At 39.5% G+C, this 20,704-nt stretch overlaps 2 protein-coding genes across 3 annotated transcripts in view; one reads left to right on the top strand and one right to left on the bottom strand.

Moving 5' to 3' along the window:
* The window catches only part of CB2H6orf201 (chromosome B2 C6orf201 homolog), a 13,188-nt gene extending 12,157 nt beyond the window's left edge, over window positions 1-1,031 (top strand). Inside the window, exon 3 of the mRNA XM_030317047.1 lies at window positions 722-1,031. Within this exon, the coding sequence (XP_030172907.1) occupies window positions 722-1,031 (310 nt within the window). The remainder of the gene's footprint in view (window positions 1-721) is intronic.
* ECI2 (enoyl-CoA delta isomerase 2) lies at window positions 984-20,704 on the bottom strand. Of its 2 annotated transcripts, none has more exons than XM_030314928.1 (10): window positions 20,600-20,704; window positions 18,073-18,223; window positions 15,649-15,747; window positions 15,228-15,416; window positions 13,338-13,407; window positions 8,273-8,375; window positions 7,580-7,700; window positions 3,709-3,798; window positions 2,163-2,306; window positions 984-1,290 (listed from the first exon to the last, which is right to left on the bottom strand). In XM_030314928.1, the coding sequence occupies exons 1-10, from the start codon at window positions 20,653-20,655 to the stop codon at window positions 1,135-1,137; spliced, it is 1,179 nt and encodes a 392-aa protein (XP_030170788.1). In that variant the 5' UTR covers window positions 20,656-20,704; the 3' UTR covers window positions 984-1,134. The 2 variants fall into 2 exon arrangements, with proteins under 2 accessions (XP_030170788.1, XP_030170789.1); XM_030314929.1 differs by lacking the exon at window positions 20,600-20,704 and adding an exon at window positions 19,344-19,365.

Genomic DNA, 20,704 nt, shown 5'->3' with positions numbered 1-20,704 from the left:
GATGAAATTAGTGGGAGGGTAGGCAGTAGTAGGCTCATGGTAACACAGTGGAACTGTAACTCTCTGCAACACTTCCTGTGAGTTTGACTCTGGAAAAGCTCCTTACTCTACATCCCTACTTGTAAAATGGTAGAAGCAACAGTACCCACATCATTTTCAATTTGTGGCACTGCTTTTTGAGGATAAAATGTGGTTATGGGCCATCTAACACTTGTAACAAACAGTAAGTGCTCAAAACAATGGCTATTACTATTCATATATTTTCAGTAAGACTGAACATTTTGGATTATAATACTGGAATAAAAAAATGAAGACCTCAAAAGTTACAGGTTCAGTGGGCTGGCTACCTGGATACTGAGGCTTGAAGGAAAGACTGAAAAGGAAAGAGGTATTTAGAAGAGCAAAATATTCCATGATGGTTTTGTAGCCACTGGAATGACACCCTCATCCTTGTCAACTAATAGATATGGTGCCAATCAAAGCAGAAAGTTGCAAGGACAGGTAAGGTAGCTTGTAGGTATGCCTTTTATAACCTAACACGTTAAACAAGAATGAAGACTATGTAATAGTTAAGTATGTAATTACGGATCCAGAACGCTGCTTTTATTTCCAATGAAATACCCCAATTTTCCCTTTTTTATTAAATTATGGGGGAAAAAATGGAAATAAGATTCTTACTTATTTTCTAATAGTACTACTGCTCCATTTGCTCCCTTGCTAGATGGTTGAAAAAGAACATGCAACCCGCCGAAGACCTCCAGTCAGTAGTCCAGAGGCTGTCAGTGTTTGGGCCAATTAAGTCAGTCACCTTCTGTGGACGGCAAAGTGCTATCGTGGTGTTCGAAGACCTGACTTCAGCTTGTAATGCTGTGAATGCTTTTCAAAGCAGGACCACAGGCACAATGTTTCAGTGTTCCTGGCAACAGCGTTTCATGTCAAAAGATGTAAGACTCGCTATGACCAAAAACCTCTGTAGATTCTTGTTTTACATGTCATTTATTTTTCACCAGGGCTTTAGTGAAGTAGGATAATCGTAAGTGATAATTCAGCACGGTTTATTCAGTTCAAGTATTAGAAATCACAAATAATAGCCCATCCCTTCCTTTGAAATGTTTAATGTTTCGGTGATAGGCATCACAGTTTGGCTTTTCGGGTTAAGAAGTTCATGACTGCATTTGTGCATTCATCTGACAGCCATCTTTCCTGGAGGGCTCTGCTTTCTTCGGCATTAATAGCACGTAGCTTTTCTTTCTCCCTATTCCTGATGACCTGTTTTGAAATTCTCATGGCCTGAAAACACAAAAGCAACAATAAGGTTAAGAGGCATTGTAACAGGGTACCCCATAGTTCTGATTTTTGTTTCTCCATTGTTCACTTAATCCTGTCACACGTTCAGATACAGGTGTAACATAGGACAGTGTTTCTCAAACTATAATGAACATACAAATTACTTTGATGGGTGTGGGAAAGGGCCTGGGATTCCACATTTGTAAAAAGCCCCAGATAGATACTAAAGCTTTTGGTTCCAGGACCACATTTTGGGCAGAAAGACTATAAGAGCGATCAGTCACCAGTTAGCTGCATATAAAAATGAAAGTGCAGGGTGCCTGGATGGCTCTTTGGTTAAGTGTGTAACTCTTCGTCATGATCTCATAGGTTGGTGGGTTTGAGACCCATGTCTGGCTCTGCGCTGTCGTCACAGAGCTTTCTTGGGGTTCTCTCACTCTCCCTCTCTCTGTCCCTCCCCTGCTTGTGCTCCCTCTCTCAAAATAAATAAACTTAAAATAAAAACAAAAACCAACCCCCCACCCCCACAAAAGTGCTGCATGATAAGAATCTCCTCAAGGTCAACCTATCTGGTTTCTCACCTGGATTCAAGAATAAAAGTGCTCAGCAAATAATGCCTATCATCCTCCTCAAAGTCATCCCCAGAAAGAAGTGCCCCTCTGCCTTCCTACATATCAGAGAAATGAAATGTCTATTTGAAAAGTTTTATAAAAATCAGTGCTTCTAACATTATTATGGTTATTTTTAATCTCAAATTTAGATATGCTCAAAGCTAACCAAGATAGGTCTTGTTTTTTAAATTCCTTATTCTCTTAAGGCAAATACATTATTTCCATGGTTTCTACTATTAAAAAAGAAAAAAAAAGAACACAAACATTTGGGGGCAACTTTGAATATGCTTTCAGCCTGGTCCAAACTTCTTTCTGAAAAGTGCTATCAGGAAACACTTCAGTAACAAGTCCTTGAGCGCATGCCTCTGCAGCGGTTAACTTCTTTCCGAAAATAAGCATCTCGGCTGCCTGAAATGAAAAGTAGGATTGAGACATTAACTTAATAAAACAAAGGTCAGTTAACCTCAGAACAGCAGACATAGGGAGATTCCCTTGTGGTCTTTTGAGGTTGCCAGGATTTCTTGTTCAGGGAGAAACTGAAGACCTCAATAGGCAATGCTGTTGCAAAATGTGCTGAAGCCATCTTAGGCTCTCTAGAAGGTTTGCAGGTGTTTTTGCTTCTGGATGTATCTATGTTGGAGAGGCAAGAGCAGGGAGCCCAGGGCAGAAATGACTTGAAGCAGATGATGACTTGATAACCCACACAGCTACAATTTTTAATTTAATATACCATAAACAACTATGTAAGAAAAAAAGAATTAAAAAAAAAAAGGAAAATCATGGTCACAGTGAATGCCAACCAAACTTTAGACACCCTAACTCTCTAATTTCCTTTCCCTGGAGATTTTACCCAGTGGTCTAGCTCTGACAGGTTTCTTTACCTGCACAGAGACTAGTACTTAGCTCTACCTGACTAAAGGAAAGTGAGGACTAAGATTGTTTCTAACAAACTGAGATCCCTAAGCAGATATCCTTCTCTGTATTTCCAATTTTTCTTCTGGAAAAATAGTATTTTCATAGTCAAATGCCCTAAGCCTTAGAGTTGGTTCTGCCCAGCTTTTCAAAGTTAAAATCTGTAGAGTGACTCAGGGTCTGTGACAGAATAATGAGATTTAAAAAATACGTATTTACAACAAAAACCTAGCAGTCAGTGAAAACAGGCTCAACTCCAACGCCAGCCCTTTCATACCTCAAAGAGTGTGGGCCGAGCCATCCCCTAGCCCCTGCTCTCCATGCTCCAGTCTTGTGATCACCTTGCAGTCATGCACACTAAGCCTGCGCAACCAAGTTTCCAGAGACACAGTGACAGACCTGAGCAGCCACTGAACCACTCAGGGAACCTGAACACACAACTAAAACCACCCACAAAGAGGCTGCTGTGACTGGAAGTGGTTGTGGAAGAGTATCTCCTGTGACTCTTCAAGTAAAGGTGTCATCTTAGGGCTTCCAGAGGATGCCACTCATCTGTACAGAAACCAGGTGGCGTCCTGAGCTGGGCACAGCCCTGGTCTTTTAATGCTTTTAAAGCCCTGGTCTTTTAACACCACACAGCAGCAGAGAATGAGCTAGGCACCTAGCTGCAAGAATAGATCCTAGTTTGGGGAGTTATGGAGGGTTTCTGATTCTCCCTCATACCAGAAAGACCATTTCCCATAGCCCAGCTCCTCTATATTTGAAACTTTTAGAGTTCAAACATTATCAGCAAATGTTTCATTTTTCTCCTGTCTATATTATAAAAAGAGAGAGTACAGAGTTGCCTTTGGAACGGAAGTCACTATTACAATTTATTCTTAAGGTTTCCAAAAGTTACCTTGGCTGGGCCCATTATCTTCGGAAAAGTGTAAGAAGAACATCCTTCTGGACTCTGGCCTAGGTGACTAAAAGGAGTATGAAATGTTGCCTATTTGGAGAAAAAAGAAAATAAAATTATTTTTTGTATGTGATAAAAAAAAAAACCCACTATTGTCTACATCCTCACAATACTTGAGTAACTTGATTTACAATTAGGATTTTGGTGGAATTATACACACAGAAAGTTCACTACTAGGTATGTAGCTGGTAAGTTTTAACACATGTATACAGTTCTGCAGTCACCACCATGTCAAGGTGTAGACTATCTCCATCATCCCAAAAGGTTCCTTTGTGCCCTCCATTCTTGTCACCCCCAAACAACCACCGATCTGTTTTCTGTCCCTCTGTTTGCCTTCTCTAGAATGTAATATAATGGAATTGCATGTTCTGTAGCCTTTGGTCCTTAGCCTAAGATTTCTGAGAGTCACCACGCTGTAGTATGTATTAGTAGCTTGTTCCTTCTCGTTACTGAAGAATTCCATTGTATGGATGTTGTAATTCGTGTATCCATTTACCAGCGGAAGCCATCGGTGTTATTTCCAGCATTTTGGCTATTATGATTACGACTGTTAATGATAATTTTATGCAGGTCTCTGCATGAACGTGTTTTCAGTTCTCTTGGGTAAATACCTAGGGGTGGAATTGCCGGGTTGTAGGGTAAATGGTGGTTTAAAACTTTGTAAGAAGCTGCCAAAAGATTTTCCACCATGGTGTACCATTTAACAGTCCCACTAGCAGCACGTGGAGTTCCAATTGCTCCACATCCTTGCTAAACCTTGTTATTATCAGTCGTTTTATCTTGAACCATCCTGGTAGGTGTGTAGTAGTGTCTTGTGGTTTTAATTTCCATTTACCTAATGACTAATGATGTTGAGCATCTTTTCATGTACTTATTAGCTCATTTTATATCTTTTTTTTTTTTTTTAATTTTTTTTTTCAACGTTTATTTTTGGGACAGAGAGAGACAGAGCTTGAACGGGGGAGGGGCAGAGAAAGAGGGAGACACAGAATCGGAAACAGGCTCCAGGCTCTGAGCCATCAGCCCAGAGCCTGACGCGGGGCTCGAACTCCCGGACCGCGAGATCGTGACCTGGCTGAAGTCGGACGCTTAACCGACTGCGCCACCCAGGCGCCCCTATATCTTTTTTGATGAAGTAATCATTCTAATACTTTGCCCATGATTTTTAAGTTAGATTGGTTGTCTTTTTATTATCAAATTGTAGTTCTTTATGTATTCTGGTTGCAACTAATTTTCTTAATAGTGTCTTTCTCCTATGTTTTTAAAGAGGCATTTATACTTTATTTTCTGCAGATTATGTATTCCTCTGTTGCCCATTTTTACATTAAGTTGTTGATCTATCATTTTATAAATGTATTTAAAAAATGTTAGGAAGATTAGCCTTTATTGTGTCAGTTGAAAAATTGTTTCCTCAGTCTGTCATCTGTCTTGATTTTACCTCAGAGAGGTTTTTAAATTGGCTTTAAATATCAGAATCTATGACTAATACTGGTTATTTAGACTACAGAGCCATCTTTAATTTTTTTAATTTATTTAAGAAATATTTTTGTGTATTTCTTGATGAATGAGAAGTCCTTATGAAAGGAAATTAATTAATAATTGACAATATGTACACAGAACATTTAGACTTCGTTTCCCCTAATCAGATATGGTGCTATTTCATAATGTATATTGTTAGAGGACATACATATATAATGTATGCAGCACATAAACCAAAATAAAAATATAAAATACTAATGTCACCTATCATCCCCCTCCCTCCAAAAGAAAACATATTCAAGAAGATATACTGCAAAGTCACAGCCTAAGGATTACAAGCAGGAAATTGAAAGAAAAGGCTAATCATAGCTAAGGGGACACGAACAGGTATGTGTGGAGCCAACAATAAAGCACCATTTAACTTATTTACAATCATTATTATAAGTAAGCATTTAGCCCATTTTCATAAATACAGCAGTAGATGTAACTAAGGGTCAGGCTCTGGCATCAGACTGCTTGGTGATGCTGGGAGCTTCTTAACCTCTTTGTGCCACAGTTTCCCCATCTGTAAAATGGAGACAAGAGTACCTGTCTCACAGGGCTGTTGTGTTATGTATGTACACGGTGCATCAACAGAACACCCAGTATGTGGTGTACTCAAATAGGATTTTTAGGATTTCTACCTTTTTATTACCTCATGGGGAAATGCACTATTTGTTGACAAAGAAGCTAACAGACAATGTTAACTACTGCCCATAATAAAGAATCATTTGATTATATGAGTAAATGTTAACCCACGTTTAGTATGGTATTTGTTTATGAAGCCAATAATGATAAATCCTATAAAACGAATTCCTCTCCACAGGTTCTTTCTTCTGTGTCTTTCTCTGATTTGAAATTGAACCTTGGTTTGATTCAGTTGGGTGAACTCTTAGCAGTGGTCTCTATTTGTTTAAATATTTTACTTTGAGCCAAATCTTTTAGCATTTTTAATTACATACATGTGTTTTCTTTGATTTCAATTATAATTGGTATCGTTTAAGATGGAAGTCCTAGAAACCTATAAAAGGATGACGGATAGGACAGTCATTTTGAATTCTGAGAGAGAATCAGGAAAATATTCAAAGAGGATGATATATTTTCCCTCTGAGTACTGAAGGAGGAGACCCCCAAGTTCATGTCAGGAATTCCTGAACCCACCCCCTTCTGGACTGGCTGATTAATGAGTCCTCTAACACACAATGTGACCAAAGGCTACTGATTTCTGCCTTTGGGCAGAAATTTCCACCTGTAAAGGTTAGACATCCTAGCACCTAGAATCTCATTTACTATTTTCATGGAAAAATTATTAGTAACAATTAGGTCTGACAATATGCCCAATCCGATCAAACTGAATCTGGTAAAAAATGAACCCAAGAGATTAGGATCTTAAAATATGGTCTTGTCTATCAGTAGGGAAAACACCTCCAAACAAAACTAGAAATCTCTTCAGTGATAAAAACCAAATGTTTCCCATGAGGTGTAGATCAGGAAATCCTACTACTGCAGAAGCAAAAATAAGAATCTGGTAACCGTACAAGGGATTATTAGTTCTACAGTACAAGTTCTAGGGTAAAAGTTCTAAGCTAAATGGTCATCACATCTTTGTTCAAAATGAAAGACCTGGAGTTCCAGCACCCAGGGACTGGTTATCTCTGAGAGGTAAGACAAGGAGTGTTTTTTAATTGAACCCTTTTCTTTGTGCTTTTCCAGATTTTTCAAAATTTTATTTTCTACTATGACATACACCACTACTGTAGTAAGAACAGAAAGTAAAATCAGTACAATTCAATGATAAACACCAGGCTGAACTGTTTTGGCAAGTAACTTCACTGAGCTTCAGTTTACTTACCTGCAAAAAAGGGAGTGAGGGCAGAGAGTGCTTGAAAGTTCCTTCTTATTCAAAAATTCTATTCTAAAATTCTAAACTCTAGAATTTATTTGGAAAAAAAAGTATTAAGTGATCCACTTGTGTAACATGCAAAAATGCCACTCCTATCTTAGATTAATTGGAAAATTAGAAGTTGAGTAACTGTTACGTAATCTGACTAAAGCACTGAAAGAGTGGGGACAAATGTTCACAACAATACTGGTGTTTAGGAAAACCTAAGTTAATAATGAAGGACAAATAAAACAAGTCGAATTACATTAGGGTAATTCGTTAGGAAAAATTTTAATTTAGTCCATTCTACCATAAACCATGTAATCTACTTACTACTAGCAACAATAAAGGAAAGTTCAGAGGACCTCATTTTTCCCTCAAGACTTTGTAAGTTTCTGGGGGCTAACTTACCCTGCTGGATGCATACACAGTATCAAATAGCCCAAGAATGGTGACGGAGATTCCCACAGCTGGACCATTTACCACTGCAATCAGAGGCTTAGGAAAATCTATAAAACAGTCTACAAAATCCCTACAGAAATGGAAATACAAAAGCACATTTAAATGTTCCAAGGCAGCATTACTGAAGTATAGGAAAGACAGCATTAGCCTGAAATAAACTCTCTGGCCAGGCTGGACATCCATCTGAATGGCACTTGATGGAAGCTCATAAAATGAGTCCCATAAGCTTGACCTTGGTTCAACCATGTATTCTGGGCAGCCAGGTCAGGGCTGTATGTCAGCCACAGACTTAGAGATTAGGGTGGCTGGCTGAGCATATGCTGCAATTTTATAGCTCAGTGGGAATGAGAAACCCAGGAAGGATAAGTGAGTTAGGAAGAGAGAAGCCTTCCTGTCCTCTAGGCTGAGACTACTTCACATATCTCATTACCTGCAATCATAGAAACCATGCAATCCTCTGGCCAAAAAGAGAATTTGCTAGATCTCTCTGCTTCAATACGAGAGAATTTTTTTTTTTTTTTTTTTTTTTTTACAACTGTAGTTTATTACATTGACACAAAGAAGTATTTATCTTCTGCTTGACTAAATACCACTTTAATGAATAAGAATGTGCCCTTTGGGATCAACAAATGTCACTCTTACCTCAGTAAAATGGCACTACTTTTAGCTTTCTCCTCTATTCCCTCAGGGGGAATATCAGTGAAATTAGACAGATCATTCCCACTAGAGTAATAGTCACCATTTCCTGTAAATAAAATCAGCAGATTCACCATTCATTCCGTAATTACTGAGCATCTACTAGGTAAGGCTCTATTAGCAAGCAGTGGAAATGCACTGGTGAACCAGCTATGGCTCCTGTCCTAATTTACAGACTGTTGAATAAGCTGGACATTGATTTCAAAACACATAAGCAAATGTAGGGTAACCTAATTCTGATACAGAGAAGTACTTGACGATGACATGAGAGTATGTAACAGAATTTGTTCTAATCCCGTTTCAGGAGGACATTCCTAAAGAAGGAATAGCTGAACTGAGATCTGAAGGAGGAGCAAGGTTAGCTAGAAAAAGAGGGGTAAGGCAGAATTCATGCAGAGCAAACACCATGTACAAAGGCTCTGTGAAGGGGGTAACCCTGGTGTACATGACGAGCTGAAAGAAGCACCACTGTGCCAGAGCAGTAAAATCCAGAGGGGGAGTTGGTGTATGTAGGATGTGGGCAGGCAGGAAAGACCATGCAGGGCTTTGCTGAACCATTAAGAAGTTCTGCCTTTTATTCTAAGAGCCATTGAAGGTGTTTGTTTTAAAGTATAATTTACACACAAGAAATGCTTGTGTGTTTCAATGCTTTTTTTTTATGCTAAATGCTTTAAGTTTTAAATGCTCGGTTAAATGATTTTCGATAACTGTAAATAATTGTGATCACCATTTGAAACAGATATAGAACATTTCTACCATCCTAGAAAGTTCCATTAAGCTCCTTTCCAGCTATCTCACTCCACCCCACCCTGCCCCAATGCAATCACTTTCTGACTTCAATCACCACAGAACGCTTCTATTTTAGAACTTTCATAAATGGAATCACATAATGTGTACTATTTTGTGTCTGTGTTCTCTTTTGCTGAACCGTCTTAAAGATTCACCTGTATTCTCGTATCAGTTCTTCATTCCTTTACAATGCTGAATAGTACTCCATTGTGTGACTAGTCAACAATTTGTTTATTCATCTGCTGAATGGATATTTGTTTTGGACTACTGTAAATTGGATTATAAACTGTTCTGTGGATATGTGCTTTACTTATCTTGAGTAATTGTCTAGGAGTAGATTGGTGTGCCACTGAGTTGGTATGTTTTTAACTCCATAAAAGTTGCCAGTTTTCTGCAGAGTTCTCATATTAGATGTGTAAGAGTTCCAGTTGCTCCACATCATCACCAGTCTTTCATATTGTCTGTTCTTTGGATTTTAGCCATTCTAGCGCATGAAATATCTCACTGTGATATTAATTTGCATTTGTTTGATGGCTAATGATATTGAGCACCTTTTCATGTGTTTACTGACAATCTGTATATGTTCTTTTATGAAGTATTCAAGTCTTTTATCTAGTTTTTATTCTTTTATTCTTTTAAGTTTATTTATTTAGCAAGAGCTCATGTGTGAGTGGGGGAGGGGCAGAGAAACAGTGAGACAGAGAAATCTTAAGTAGACTCCCCGCTCAGTGCAGAGCCTGATAATGGGCTCGATCTCACAAACCGTGAGATCATGATCTGAGTGGAAATCAAGTGTTGGACGCTTAATGGACTTAGCCACCCCAGCACCTCTATCTAGTTTATAAATCTGGCTGTTGTTAATTTCTACGAGTTCTTTATATATTCTGAATATTAATCACTAATCACATTTATGTATACATAACTTTGTATATGCAAATATGCTCCCCCTCCAGCTTGTGGTACTTGTATATTCATTTTCTTACTACTGACTTTGATAAACAGATATTTTAAATTTTGATGAAGTCTAAGTTGTAAATAGTTTCTTTAATAGTTTCTTTTTGTGTTCTGAGAAATCTCTGCTTACCCCAAGGTTACAAAGATAGTTTTCTTCTAGAAGCTTTATGTTTGTGGGTTTTATGCTTAAATAACTTTTAAATTTTTGTATAGGGTGTAAGATGGGGTTGAAGTTCATTTCTCCACATATGGATCTAGTTACTCTTCCATATATGGATATCTAGTTGCTCTGGCACCATTTTTCAGAAGATTTGTCTTTCTCCACTGATTTATCTGGGTGCCACTGAAGAAGTTTCAAATGGGGGAGGAATAAGATTTTTATTTGGAAAAAGAATTTTACTGGATGTGGTAAAATTGGACAAGGCATGGGAGAGAGGTGGACAAAAGGGTATCAGAGAGATTACATGGGGATGATTTCAGTTCAGACAAGAGTCCACGGTAGCTTGGACTACGTCAGAGGAGACATAAAAAAAAAAGTACAAGTCCAGAAATACTGATGAAGTAAAATTGGATTGGACTGGACATAGGAGGTAAGACAGGGACAAGATCAATAATGAATGTTAGGATTCTGGTCTACACAAAGGGTAGATGTGAAGCCACCTACTGTGATTTGGAACACTAAAAGAGCTCCAGAGAGATGTGGGAGGTGACACCTCTGAAGAAGTGCCAGGTGGGTACACCAGCTGGGAACCCCGTGGAACGTCCTCAGTAAAGATACCAATGGGGGAATCACCAGCATGTAAATTTTTGTTGGAGAGTGGGCATGGATGCAGGGTCCAGAGAGAGCTAGAAGCAAGAAAAGACTGCCTATGGGTAAACCTTCAGGAACTCTCCCATTTGATGACCATACAGAGCATGAACTTACAAAGGAGACCAGAGCCAGCAACTTGGGGCAGGCTGTGCCACTGAAGCCTAGGGTATGTGCCACTGAAGCCTTTCTTACGAAAGGAGGGAACCAACCAATGAAACAAACAAAAAACTTTCTGGAAATTTAAGGAACTATCATTATTATGTAATGATTGGATCAAAGAGGAAACAGAAACCCAATGTGAAGAATATATAAAAGATAACTATAGCAAAAGCACTATTTATCAAAACTTAACCTTTGAGTTTTCCCAGCTATAAAAGAAGAATAATTACAGGACCTAACATCACTGGGTTTGTTCCAAGAAAGCTTAGAAAAAGTTAAAATAAAAAAAAGCTTTAGAAAGAATCCAAGTGTTTAGAAGAGCACCTAGCGAAGAGAACAGAAAGTGTGTGTGTGTGTGTGTGTGTGTGTGTGTGTATATATCACCTATCATTATTATTAAATTAGCAATTTGGAATAGAGCCTGTAGATATGATTGCACGTTAGCCGAAAATCATACATCTAAAGACATTCACTGAAGCACTTTAACAGCCAAAGACTAAGTACAATCTACATGTTCATCAACAGAAAAATAATGAAGTAAGTTATGGAATCCAAAAAATGTAATAATCTGTGGCCCTGAAAGGAAACACTGAGATGTGTAGGTTGCTAACAGAACAGTTTTTCAGGATGTGTTAAGGTAGGTAGGTGGATAGAGTATGTTAGAGTATGTGTGTATACTGTGTTTCTGGTTGTTTTTAAAAATATGATGAGAAACACACACACACACACACACACACACACACACACACACACACACATATACATACAGTTTCTAAAAGGCATGAAGAAAAATCAAATTTTTCTAGGGAGCAGGACTGGGGTTCCAAGAATTGAGATTTAGTTTTGTTATGTTGCCTTTTCATATTCTTTAGATTAAAAACAAAACAAAAACCATGTGCTTATGTTAAACTATTATAAAAAATATACATAAAACATCCTTCTCCTGTATCAAACCAATGTCACTTCTAGACTGTTTTTGTTCCCTCCGTTCTCCAAAATCACCTAGGTAGATGCGTGAACTGCCAGGACGATCTTCAGCTCTTCCCTTCCTCTGACCCTCTAATCAGCTATGAGATTCCTCTCTCCTGACCTCTTTTCTTACAAAGAGCTGTGTGATATCTCTATATTATTTATTTTACAAACTTTAACAAAAAATAAAAGAAAGCAGAATCACTTCTGTTTCTGCTAATGCCAACAAACAGTAACAGCTACCATCTACCACATTCCTGCTGTGTGCAATGCCCTTACCTGCATGATCTCATGTCACCATCACGACCCTTCAATGGGGTCAGTAAAACACTGTCTTCTCCATTCCAGAAGCAAAGGTCACCCATAGGTAGGTGAGGAATGAAGCCAGGATTTAAATGTAAGTTGACCTGAGTCCTGAGCCTTAGCCCCCTACACACACGTGGTGTCCCTTCCAAATCCAACTTCTATTTTCTATGTTCTCATCAGTCCAGGTTCATGGGCATCCCTGATATTTTTCAGTGATTATCATAGAACTGATATAATTTTCACTGTTTAAAAATTTTTACTGTTTTTTTAACTATATCTTAAATATTTTCTATATTGTTGGTCTTTACAATTATAATTGTTAGTGCTTATGCAATAAACAGTCCAGTGGATATTCTAGAATTTGCTTTATTATTCTATTATGGCAACATATTTAGAATGTTTTAACATTTTTGCAATTGCAAGAAATGCTGCAAAATACCTTTCTTGCCTCAAGCCTTTAACCTTTTCTTGGATAATTTCCTTAAAATAAACTTCTACAAAGTGGGATTCCCATGCTAAACAATTTATATATTGCCAAAATGCCCTTTCCCTTTGCTATTTACACTTTTTACAGCCGTTTTCACTGCTGCCAGCAAGACATTAAAGTCATTTATTCTACCATAACCTTGTCAAAGTAGGGTATAACTAAAAATTTTGCTAATTAAGGAAGTACAAAATGGTATCTCATCATTTTGATCTGTATTTGTGATTATTAATGAGGCTTCATTTTTCCTTGGTATCTAATACCTGGTCTTTATCATATAAACTGTTTATTCATTCTATTCACCAATTTCTCTAGGAGATCTTAGTACTTCTCTTACCAGTCTGTATCTCCTTTTTACATGATAAAGATACCAATCTTGTGCCTATTGTGTTTTTTATATATTAAAGAATTAGAGTATCTCAGTACTGGAAAAGACCTTAGAGCTATTTACTCAGTTTCCTATCTGGTAGAAAATCCACCCCCCCCCACCCCCGCCAAATAGAAATTTAATTATTAAGAAATCCAAGAGAATGTCTTACCTGTTAGAACAGTTATGGCAGAGTCATCCTTGCTGGCAGCTTTAAGTGCAAGCATGATTTCATTATACATCTATGTGAAAGGGGGAGACGAGGAAAAGAAAAGAACTTTGAAAATAATAACTGCCACCTGGTAGATTGACTAAAGTCAGTCTGCAAGCCTGCTCTCTGCAAAGTGCCTTCTGTTTATGTTGGTTGTATTTACATAATCAAAAAGGCAGTTGGATACACTTGAAAGGATTCTCATTCTTTTTACAACTACTCCGTGTGTATAATGGTACCATGTGCTATGGTGGACACTGGGGGATTTGTCCACTTTTTCCCAAAGTAAGCAAGACACATTTCTTGAGCTTTCGGAATTAATGCTGGCGGGGGGGGGGGGGGGGGGGGGGGGGGGTCCAGGAAGCTCTACAATGGGTGGAGGGTACAATGCAGCTGGAAGCTCAGAGGAAGCACTGATGATGCATCTGGCATGGGTGGGAGGGGAGGTGGCCATAGAGTTTCACGAAGCGGTTTTTCAGCTAGGACCTCAAAAAAGAGCCCAAGTGTCCCAGGCAGTCTGAAAAGCGTTAATGAGTGTTAAAGGCTGGGATTTCAGGACACTGTAATGGTAACCAAAGACAACAGGACAGTATTTCAAATCAGCAACATCTCTGAAAACCTCAGATGTGTAGTTGTTATAGCTTTTAATGCACTGGTGCCATTTCTACCTCAGATGGGACATCACTGTGGGTGGGAGAGAATGATGAAGAGGGCTGATATTTATGCACACGCAGACACTGAAAAAAAAGATAGACTTTACATAATTTATGAGTAAAAGTGAAATCATATTCATTGAGGGAGGAAATGAAGAAGTAATGCCAATATTATTACAGTTATGATGACATAGCATGATGGGGTAACTGGCAAGAGCTGGGATTATGAGATGGATCTATTAGGATTTCAATTTAGGTTTTCCAGCTTATTTGAGCAAGTTACTACTTAACCTAATTATTTTGTTAGGTAATAATAGCAGTAGGCTCTGTATGGGAACTAAAACAACCTCTGTGTGGAAAGTGCTGACACTGTGAAGAGTACCTGCTATTCGCCATAATCATCACCAGAATTATACAGAATTGAGTGAAGGGCAAGGGAAATAAAGTTTTGAGAATCAAATGTTTTACTAATTGGATGGCACATACCCAACCTCATTGAATTTTTATTTAAGACTATTTTAAAGTTAGTGTGCTCTTTCTGCTATAAAGCATATGATAAACCCAATAAAGAAGGTTATAGATAGTCCTCTCAAATTTTAATTGCAGTTCAGCACGAAGCATCTAATTAATTCCCTATAATTTTTTCAAGTGGAAGGGGTGGAAATGGTTATTTTTATTATCATTCTAGTTCAATGAAAGATTCAAAGATCAAAGTTGCTCTTATAAAGCAGCTCATTTTAAGCAGAGCTGGGTTATGCTGTATTTAAGAGGAAGGCCTTATTTCCTTTCTCCCTCTACTTGTACAAAATAAAGCCCCATGCAACTAGAATAGTACTCCCTCTCAAGTCTAACTGACAGGAACAAAGTCTGGGGATGGTCTATCCTGACCTTAGAGAGAATCTCTATGCACATTCACTTATATCAATATATACTTCATTTATGTTAATTTATTTGTGCTTCCATCGTTAGGAAAGTTGCAGTGCTTTTTGGACATGCAGAACCTACCCGAAGCCAACAAGTTCTAAATAATGAATGCCCAACTTGGTTGTGTGAAGTAGCAGCCACCATTACTCATCTTACTACACCAAATCAAACGAGAGATCACAAAAATAGGAATGATGCTGAAACACTATAGCTTTTGAGTGAAATAGGGGAAGAACAGAAAAGCAGAACAAACTCTCACGGCAGGTCGCGTTACCTGAATTGTAATTGCATTCTTTTTGGCTGGCCGGTTCATCATGATCTTTGTGATGCTGTCTTCAGAGGTTACCACCAGGGTTTCATATCCTGGTTGTTTCCTGTCTGCTTCAGGCTTCACTTGGCTGGAGGAGTCAGAAGAAGAACTCAAACCAGACACCAGATCCACATAGTTCTGCCTCGCAGTTTCCTGAAGAGAAGATGATAAATAACTTCGGCCCATGGTCAATGAGTAAGCATTTTGAGAAACTTATAATGCTAAGAAACAGCACCTTCCAATAAAGAAAGAATAGAGGTTCTGACTCAACAGAACACATCAAGATCTCACAGGTTCCATCTGCAATGGCTTAATAATGAGAAGTACCCAACTTTCTTCAGGAGTATAGCAAATAAAATAATTGCAAAGTAGCAAGTAAATTTACCTTGGGCAGACTGCCAAGGGCATTCCATGCATCCCATTTGGCCTTATTGATCAAGTCGAACACCCCTGGTTTGGGTGTATTACAAGGTCCTTCAGTGGCCTGTGAAAAGCAGAGAGGCAATTATCAAATGTCCATGCAAACTGGAGTGTTAAATATTTAAGATCCATAGAATGCACAACTAGCATGAATGTGCCTTCCACTCCCAAATACTTTCGGAAGGTATATAAATTCATCTGAATTTTCTCCTTGCCCTCCCTTTGACGCTATTACTAAAAATACACAACAGAAAAAATACTGGAGAGAGAAAATATGCCATGAGCTGTTAACCCCTAAAATAGGTTATAAATGCCTGCATGTGAAAATAATGCAAGGTAAGGGTTCTGGGAAAGTACTTTTTTTAAAAATTCCAGTAGTCCATTAGTTTTATACTGATGATCACACTTTTCAAACACACTCAAAACATTCAAGCAAATTATCTTCAAACGTGACTAGCCAAACCTACAGCATATTCTGAAACCCCACTCAGAGGTACAAAAACATACCACTCATTCAGTGGTGGATTTTTGCTAACTAGAGTTGTGCCTAGGGTAGCAGGGATGGGGGGCTGTCAGAGCCACTCGCCCTTTGGAAGCTGAACTGAAGGGCATGCAAGTAAGAAGCATAAAAACAACTAAATTTTACTTGAGAACAGGTGGAGTGTTTTAAGATGAATAAAATATCCCAAGCAACTGCTTTCCACTTAATTAGCCACATTTAAAAACTTTAAATTCCATAATTAGCCAAAAGAGGAAAGAAGAGGCTTTGAAAAACAAAGGCAGTAAAAGAGTCTGAGACTTTCCCAAGACAGAGAGACTAGAGTCACCCTGCAAGGGGTGGATACCTGAGAAGCTGGAGGCAACACACTTCACAAGCCTCCTTCCCCATACCCACCATGGAGTTAGGATAGCAACACTTCTCCCACAACACGTGTCTGACTACACACGTGGAGTACTGCTCACCAGGGAGGCTCACTCAAGACTCAGTGTTCAAAATTTTCATTTGGGGCTCCATCACATGGGTATGGTTGACTAAGTAACCAGAAGCCCCCACTCTAAATCACATTGTTAGACTCTCCAGGCAGGCAAAGATACTCTGTACCAGGCATGGTATCTCAAGGGCTGAGGGATTACCTCCCAGAAATCAAGGGCAAAGGCTACACCTCTTTCTGAGCTAAGTCAAATTCTTCACTATACACACCCATATGAAAGTAAAGGGAGGCTCATACCAATCACAGGAAGAGGAAAATAGATCACACCCAGGAGCTCAGATGAGCTGACTTCTCAAGGTAGTCTTTAGACATCACAACTTAAAAACTGAAGTTTAAAATTTTTGTTATAAAAATTTTCAAACAGGGGCACCTAGGTGGCTCAGCCGGTTAGGCAGTGGACTCTTGGTTTCGGCTCAGGTCATGATCTTAGGGTCATGAGTTTGAGCCGTACATCAGGCTCTGCACTCAACAGTGTGGAGCCTGCTTCAAATCTTTGGTCTCCCTCTGTCTGCCCCCCACCCCCACCCTGCGCACATGCACGCACTCTCTAAATAAACATTAAAAAAAAATAAAACAGGGGCGCCTGGGTGGCGCAGTCGGTTAAGCGTCCGACTTCAGCCAGGTCACGATCTCGCGGTCCGGGAGTTCGAGCCCCGCGTCAGGCTCTGGGCTGATGGCTCAGAGCCTGGAGCCTGTTTCCGATTCTGTGTCTCCCTCTCTCTCTGCTCCTCCCCCGTTCATGCTCTGTCTCTCTCTGTCCCCAAAATAAATAAACGTTGAAAAAAAAAAAAATTAAAAAAAAAAAAATAAAACATACACTAAAGTACAATATTCTAATGAATTCCCAATACTCAACCTAACTCAATAACTAGCATTTTTTGGTCATACTTGCTTTGTCCATCCTTTTTTCCCTTTTTTTTTTTTTGCCCATTTTAGTGATTCCCAAACACATACTACTTCACTCCTACATACTTAGCGTGCATTCCTAAAACACATCAACATTTTATTATATAGCCATGATGCCCTTAGTAATAACTCCCAGGTATCACCCAATATTCTATCCATATTCAAATTTCCCCAGTAGTCTCAAAAAAACTCCCCCCCCTACCCCCCCCAACCCCCCGCCGTGGATATTTTCTCAGCCAGATGAGGTCAACACCTTTGGTTGTCATCTTTTTTAAGTCTCTCTTACTCTGGAGTGATCCTGAGGGGTTACTTTTTGCCTTAACAGTACTGCAAAGACCAGTAATATACAAAAACTCTCATGTATACAGGTTTGAGAGGCAAGGCAGCAACCTCAAAAACATGAGAAACAGATTTTAGTAAAACACACAGCGTATCTATTTGAGCCATCTGCTCAAAACGTCTCTAAATGATATGAGACCTCAGGCAGTTACCTGCTTATACAGCGCATAGAGTTTTAGCTTCACTTCATTTCCTGGATCCTTCAAGCGTTTCACCTGACTCAGTGCACTTTCAAAGTCCTTCTGACTGGCTCTCATTGCTGTTTTACTCATGTGCAGCTGAAGTGCTGGGACCTGCAGGGAACTACAAACAGGCACACTGATTTCTAATTGTTCCCAACTGTTACATACCAAAATGCTATATTTCTCCTTAAACATGTTCCCTATACCTGCCCTATACAAGTTGGCTGCAAATGGTTAGTGTTGTAGGGGCCAAGGGCAGGCAGCCCCGAGATGGGCCACTTTGGCATGAACAATATTTTGAGTAAAAAGCAAGCAAAAGCCAGCAGATGTAGGAAAATCTCTCTGCCTCCCCACCAACTACCTGAGTTTACATTGGAAAGAAGAGCGGTTGGAGGAAGAAAGCCACTAACAGAGATTCCTCTTTATCTAACAAACTTTACCTAACAGGACCACCTTTGTTTTGCCAACATTCTCTCACCTTCCTGCTACTGGTCTTCTTCCCCTTTGTATCCTCAAACCCATACCCCTTCTCCTTAGCTCAGAATGGAAGCTTCAAGATACAAGTCATACAAGCCTCATGCTGCCTATTTTTGGAAATTCATGTCATGTATTCCCCATATGTATGAAACTAAATTTGGTTTTCTGTGAATCTGTCGTATGTCCATTTGATTCTTGGTCCAGCTAGAAAGATCTTGAAGGGCAAAATAAATTTCTTCTTCCCCAACAGTGATTTCTAAAAATCAATACAGAGACTAACTGTAGTCATCTTCAAGTAAACGAAAAGGAAGCTACAATACAGCAATGCATTTGTAGCAATTCAAATTAAATACTGGTAAGAACAGCTAGAACCTGAACTGCCACAAAATTTTGCCACTGGCAAGAAGTAAATGAAAGGCATGCAAAATGAAAAGTAATCAGGAGACTGAGTCAGAACAGGTCAAGTGAACAGAACCTGGTCTTTTGCACCCTGTGCACCAGAAACCCTGTCTGCCCTTACTGATTAACAAAGTATAAACTACTACAAGGTCAATTCTTCCTATTCAGCAAAATGTGTGTCTCAGATGAAAGGAGGGGAGAATGAGCTAAAATACAAGAAATGTTCAAAAAGACAAATGAGCTGTTGCTGGCATCCAAAGAGCCAGCCACTTCTTAGTGAAGTAAGGGACCCACCTAGGGGAAATCTAACTGATGTGGATGCTAGTCTGTGAAACTGGGCTGAACAGGTATAACTAAATACTCACCCCAGGAAGTTTAAGGAGCCAGCTAGAAGCAGAGCAGAAACAGCAAGCACAAACAGGTAAGTTTTTAGCAGGCAGAGGGGAAGAGAAAATTTCAGTGCACAGTATTAAGGCAACAAGCAAAAAAACAAACAAACAAAAAGGGTGTTCACAATGATGACTCTGGCATATAAAGTTCAAGTTAATGGGATCAAAGATTAAAACATACAATTATTAATGGAGCCCAAACCTAGTATCACTTCTTCTGCAATAACACAACTTTCAAAGAGTATAATGAACACTATGTTCAAACCCTTAAATATTAGTAATTCAATAAGTCTTCAACAATTTTTATATTAAATAACTGAATTAGTTTCTTTCCAACATGGGGGAAAAAAACTGCATCCTACGTGAATCTGGCACCCGTCAAGTTCCAAACAAAATGAAAGGAAAACAAAATGTCCATTAGAAGGCCTAAATAAATGTGCAAGTGTTCACAAAATATAGTACACATTTATTTTAAGCTAAAGTTAAAAAAAATTACAAAACACTACCATTTAATATACAGAATCAGGAAAATCGTTAACTCTATCACATTAAGGCAACCATCACATTACCGGCGTTTCTGGTTTCTTACGCATAGCGTCCTTTTTGTGTGTGCCATTTAAGATTTTTTTTTTTTTAAGTAAACTCTCCCCCCAAGATGGGGCTCAAATCCACAACCCGTGGTCAAGAGTCACGTGCTTTACCGCCTGCATAGCGGGCGCACCCCCCTCCTTTTTTCGTTTTTACATAGTTTGTGTACCCCGCCATTTAACATTATTCTCCAAGTGTTCTCCAAGAAGAGAATAGTTGATAAGGGTTTGCGTTTCTACAGCGTTCAGCAGAAAAGCCAAGCGTGCTTAGATGTTCGACCTCATTTTAGCAAACTACGTTTGTAACCCAGAAGCAGCCAGGGTGGCGGCGTACAGGTCGGAGATTTGAGTGCTACGCACTCCCACAGGGAGTGTGGCCCGAGGCGCGCGCTGAGCGCGGACGCGCGCGGGGAGAAGAGTCGCAGCTTAGGCCCCGCGGCTTCCACCCCGACTCTTTCGCGCCCAGCTGAGGAAGAGGGCGCGCGTTTCAGGATACTTGCTGGCACTGTGTTCCTGAAAAACCATAAAAGCATAGCCCTGTTGCTCACGGGACAAGTTAAGAGAGAGGGCACCTCCCACAGGCGGCGACTCCCCCGGGACGGCGGCGTCGCAAGGGCGACCCTGGACCCCTGGCTCAGCACTTACCTCCTCAGCACACTAGGGTACCAGCGCCGGACCACTCTACCCGCTGCGCCAGCCATGGCTACCCCGAGGGTATGGGCGTGAACGGAATGCCAGGACCAAACAGGG

This window comes from Lynx canadensis, chromosome B2 (genome assembly GCF_007474595.2).
Source record: "Lynx canadensis isolate LIC74 chromosome B2, mLynCan4.pri.v2, whole genome shotgun sequence".
Classification (NCBI taxonomy): domain Eukaryota; kingdom Metazoa; phylum Chordata; class Mammalia; order Carnivora; family Felidae; genus Lynx; species Lynx canadensis.
The sequence above is the reverse complement of the archived record's forward strand: the minus strand, read 5'-3'. Positions and strand labels throughout refer to the sequence as shown.

What these genes read in the sequence shown, in the direction of transcription:
- ECI2 (XM_030314928.1), bottom strand. Translation starts at nt 20,655, where the DNA reads ATGGCTGGCGCAGCGGGTAGAGTGGTCCGGCGCTGGTACCCTAGTGTG. An exon ending in TACCCTAGTGTGCTGAGGAG is followed by an intron (nt 18,224 to 20,599) that starts GTAAGTGCTGAG and finishes GCCTGTTTGTAG; the next exon opens with TTCCCTGCAGGTCCCAGCAC. An exon ending in AGTAGTGCCATTTTACTGAG is followed by an intron (nt 7,701 to 8,272) that starts GTAAGAGTGACA and finishes CCATTTCTGTAG; the next exon opens with GGATTTTGTAGACTGTTTTA.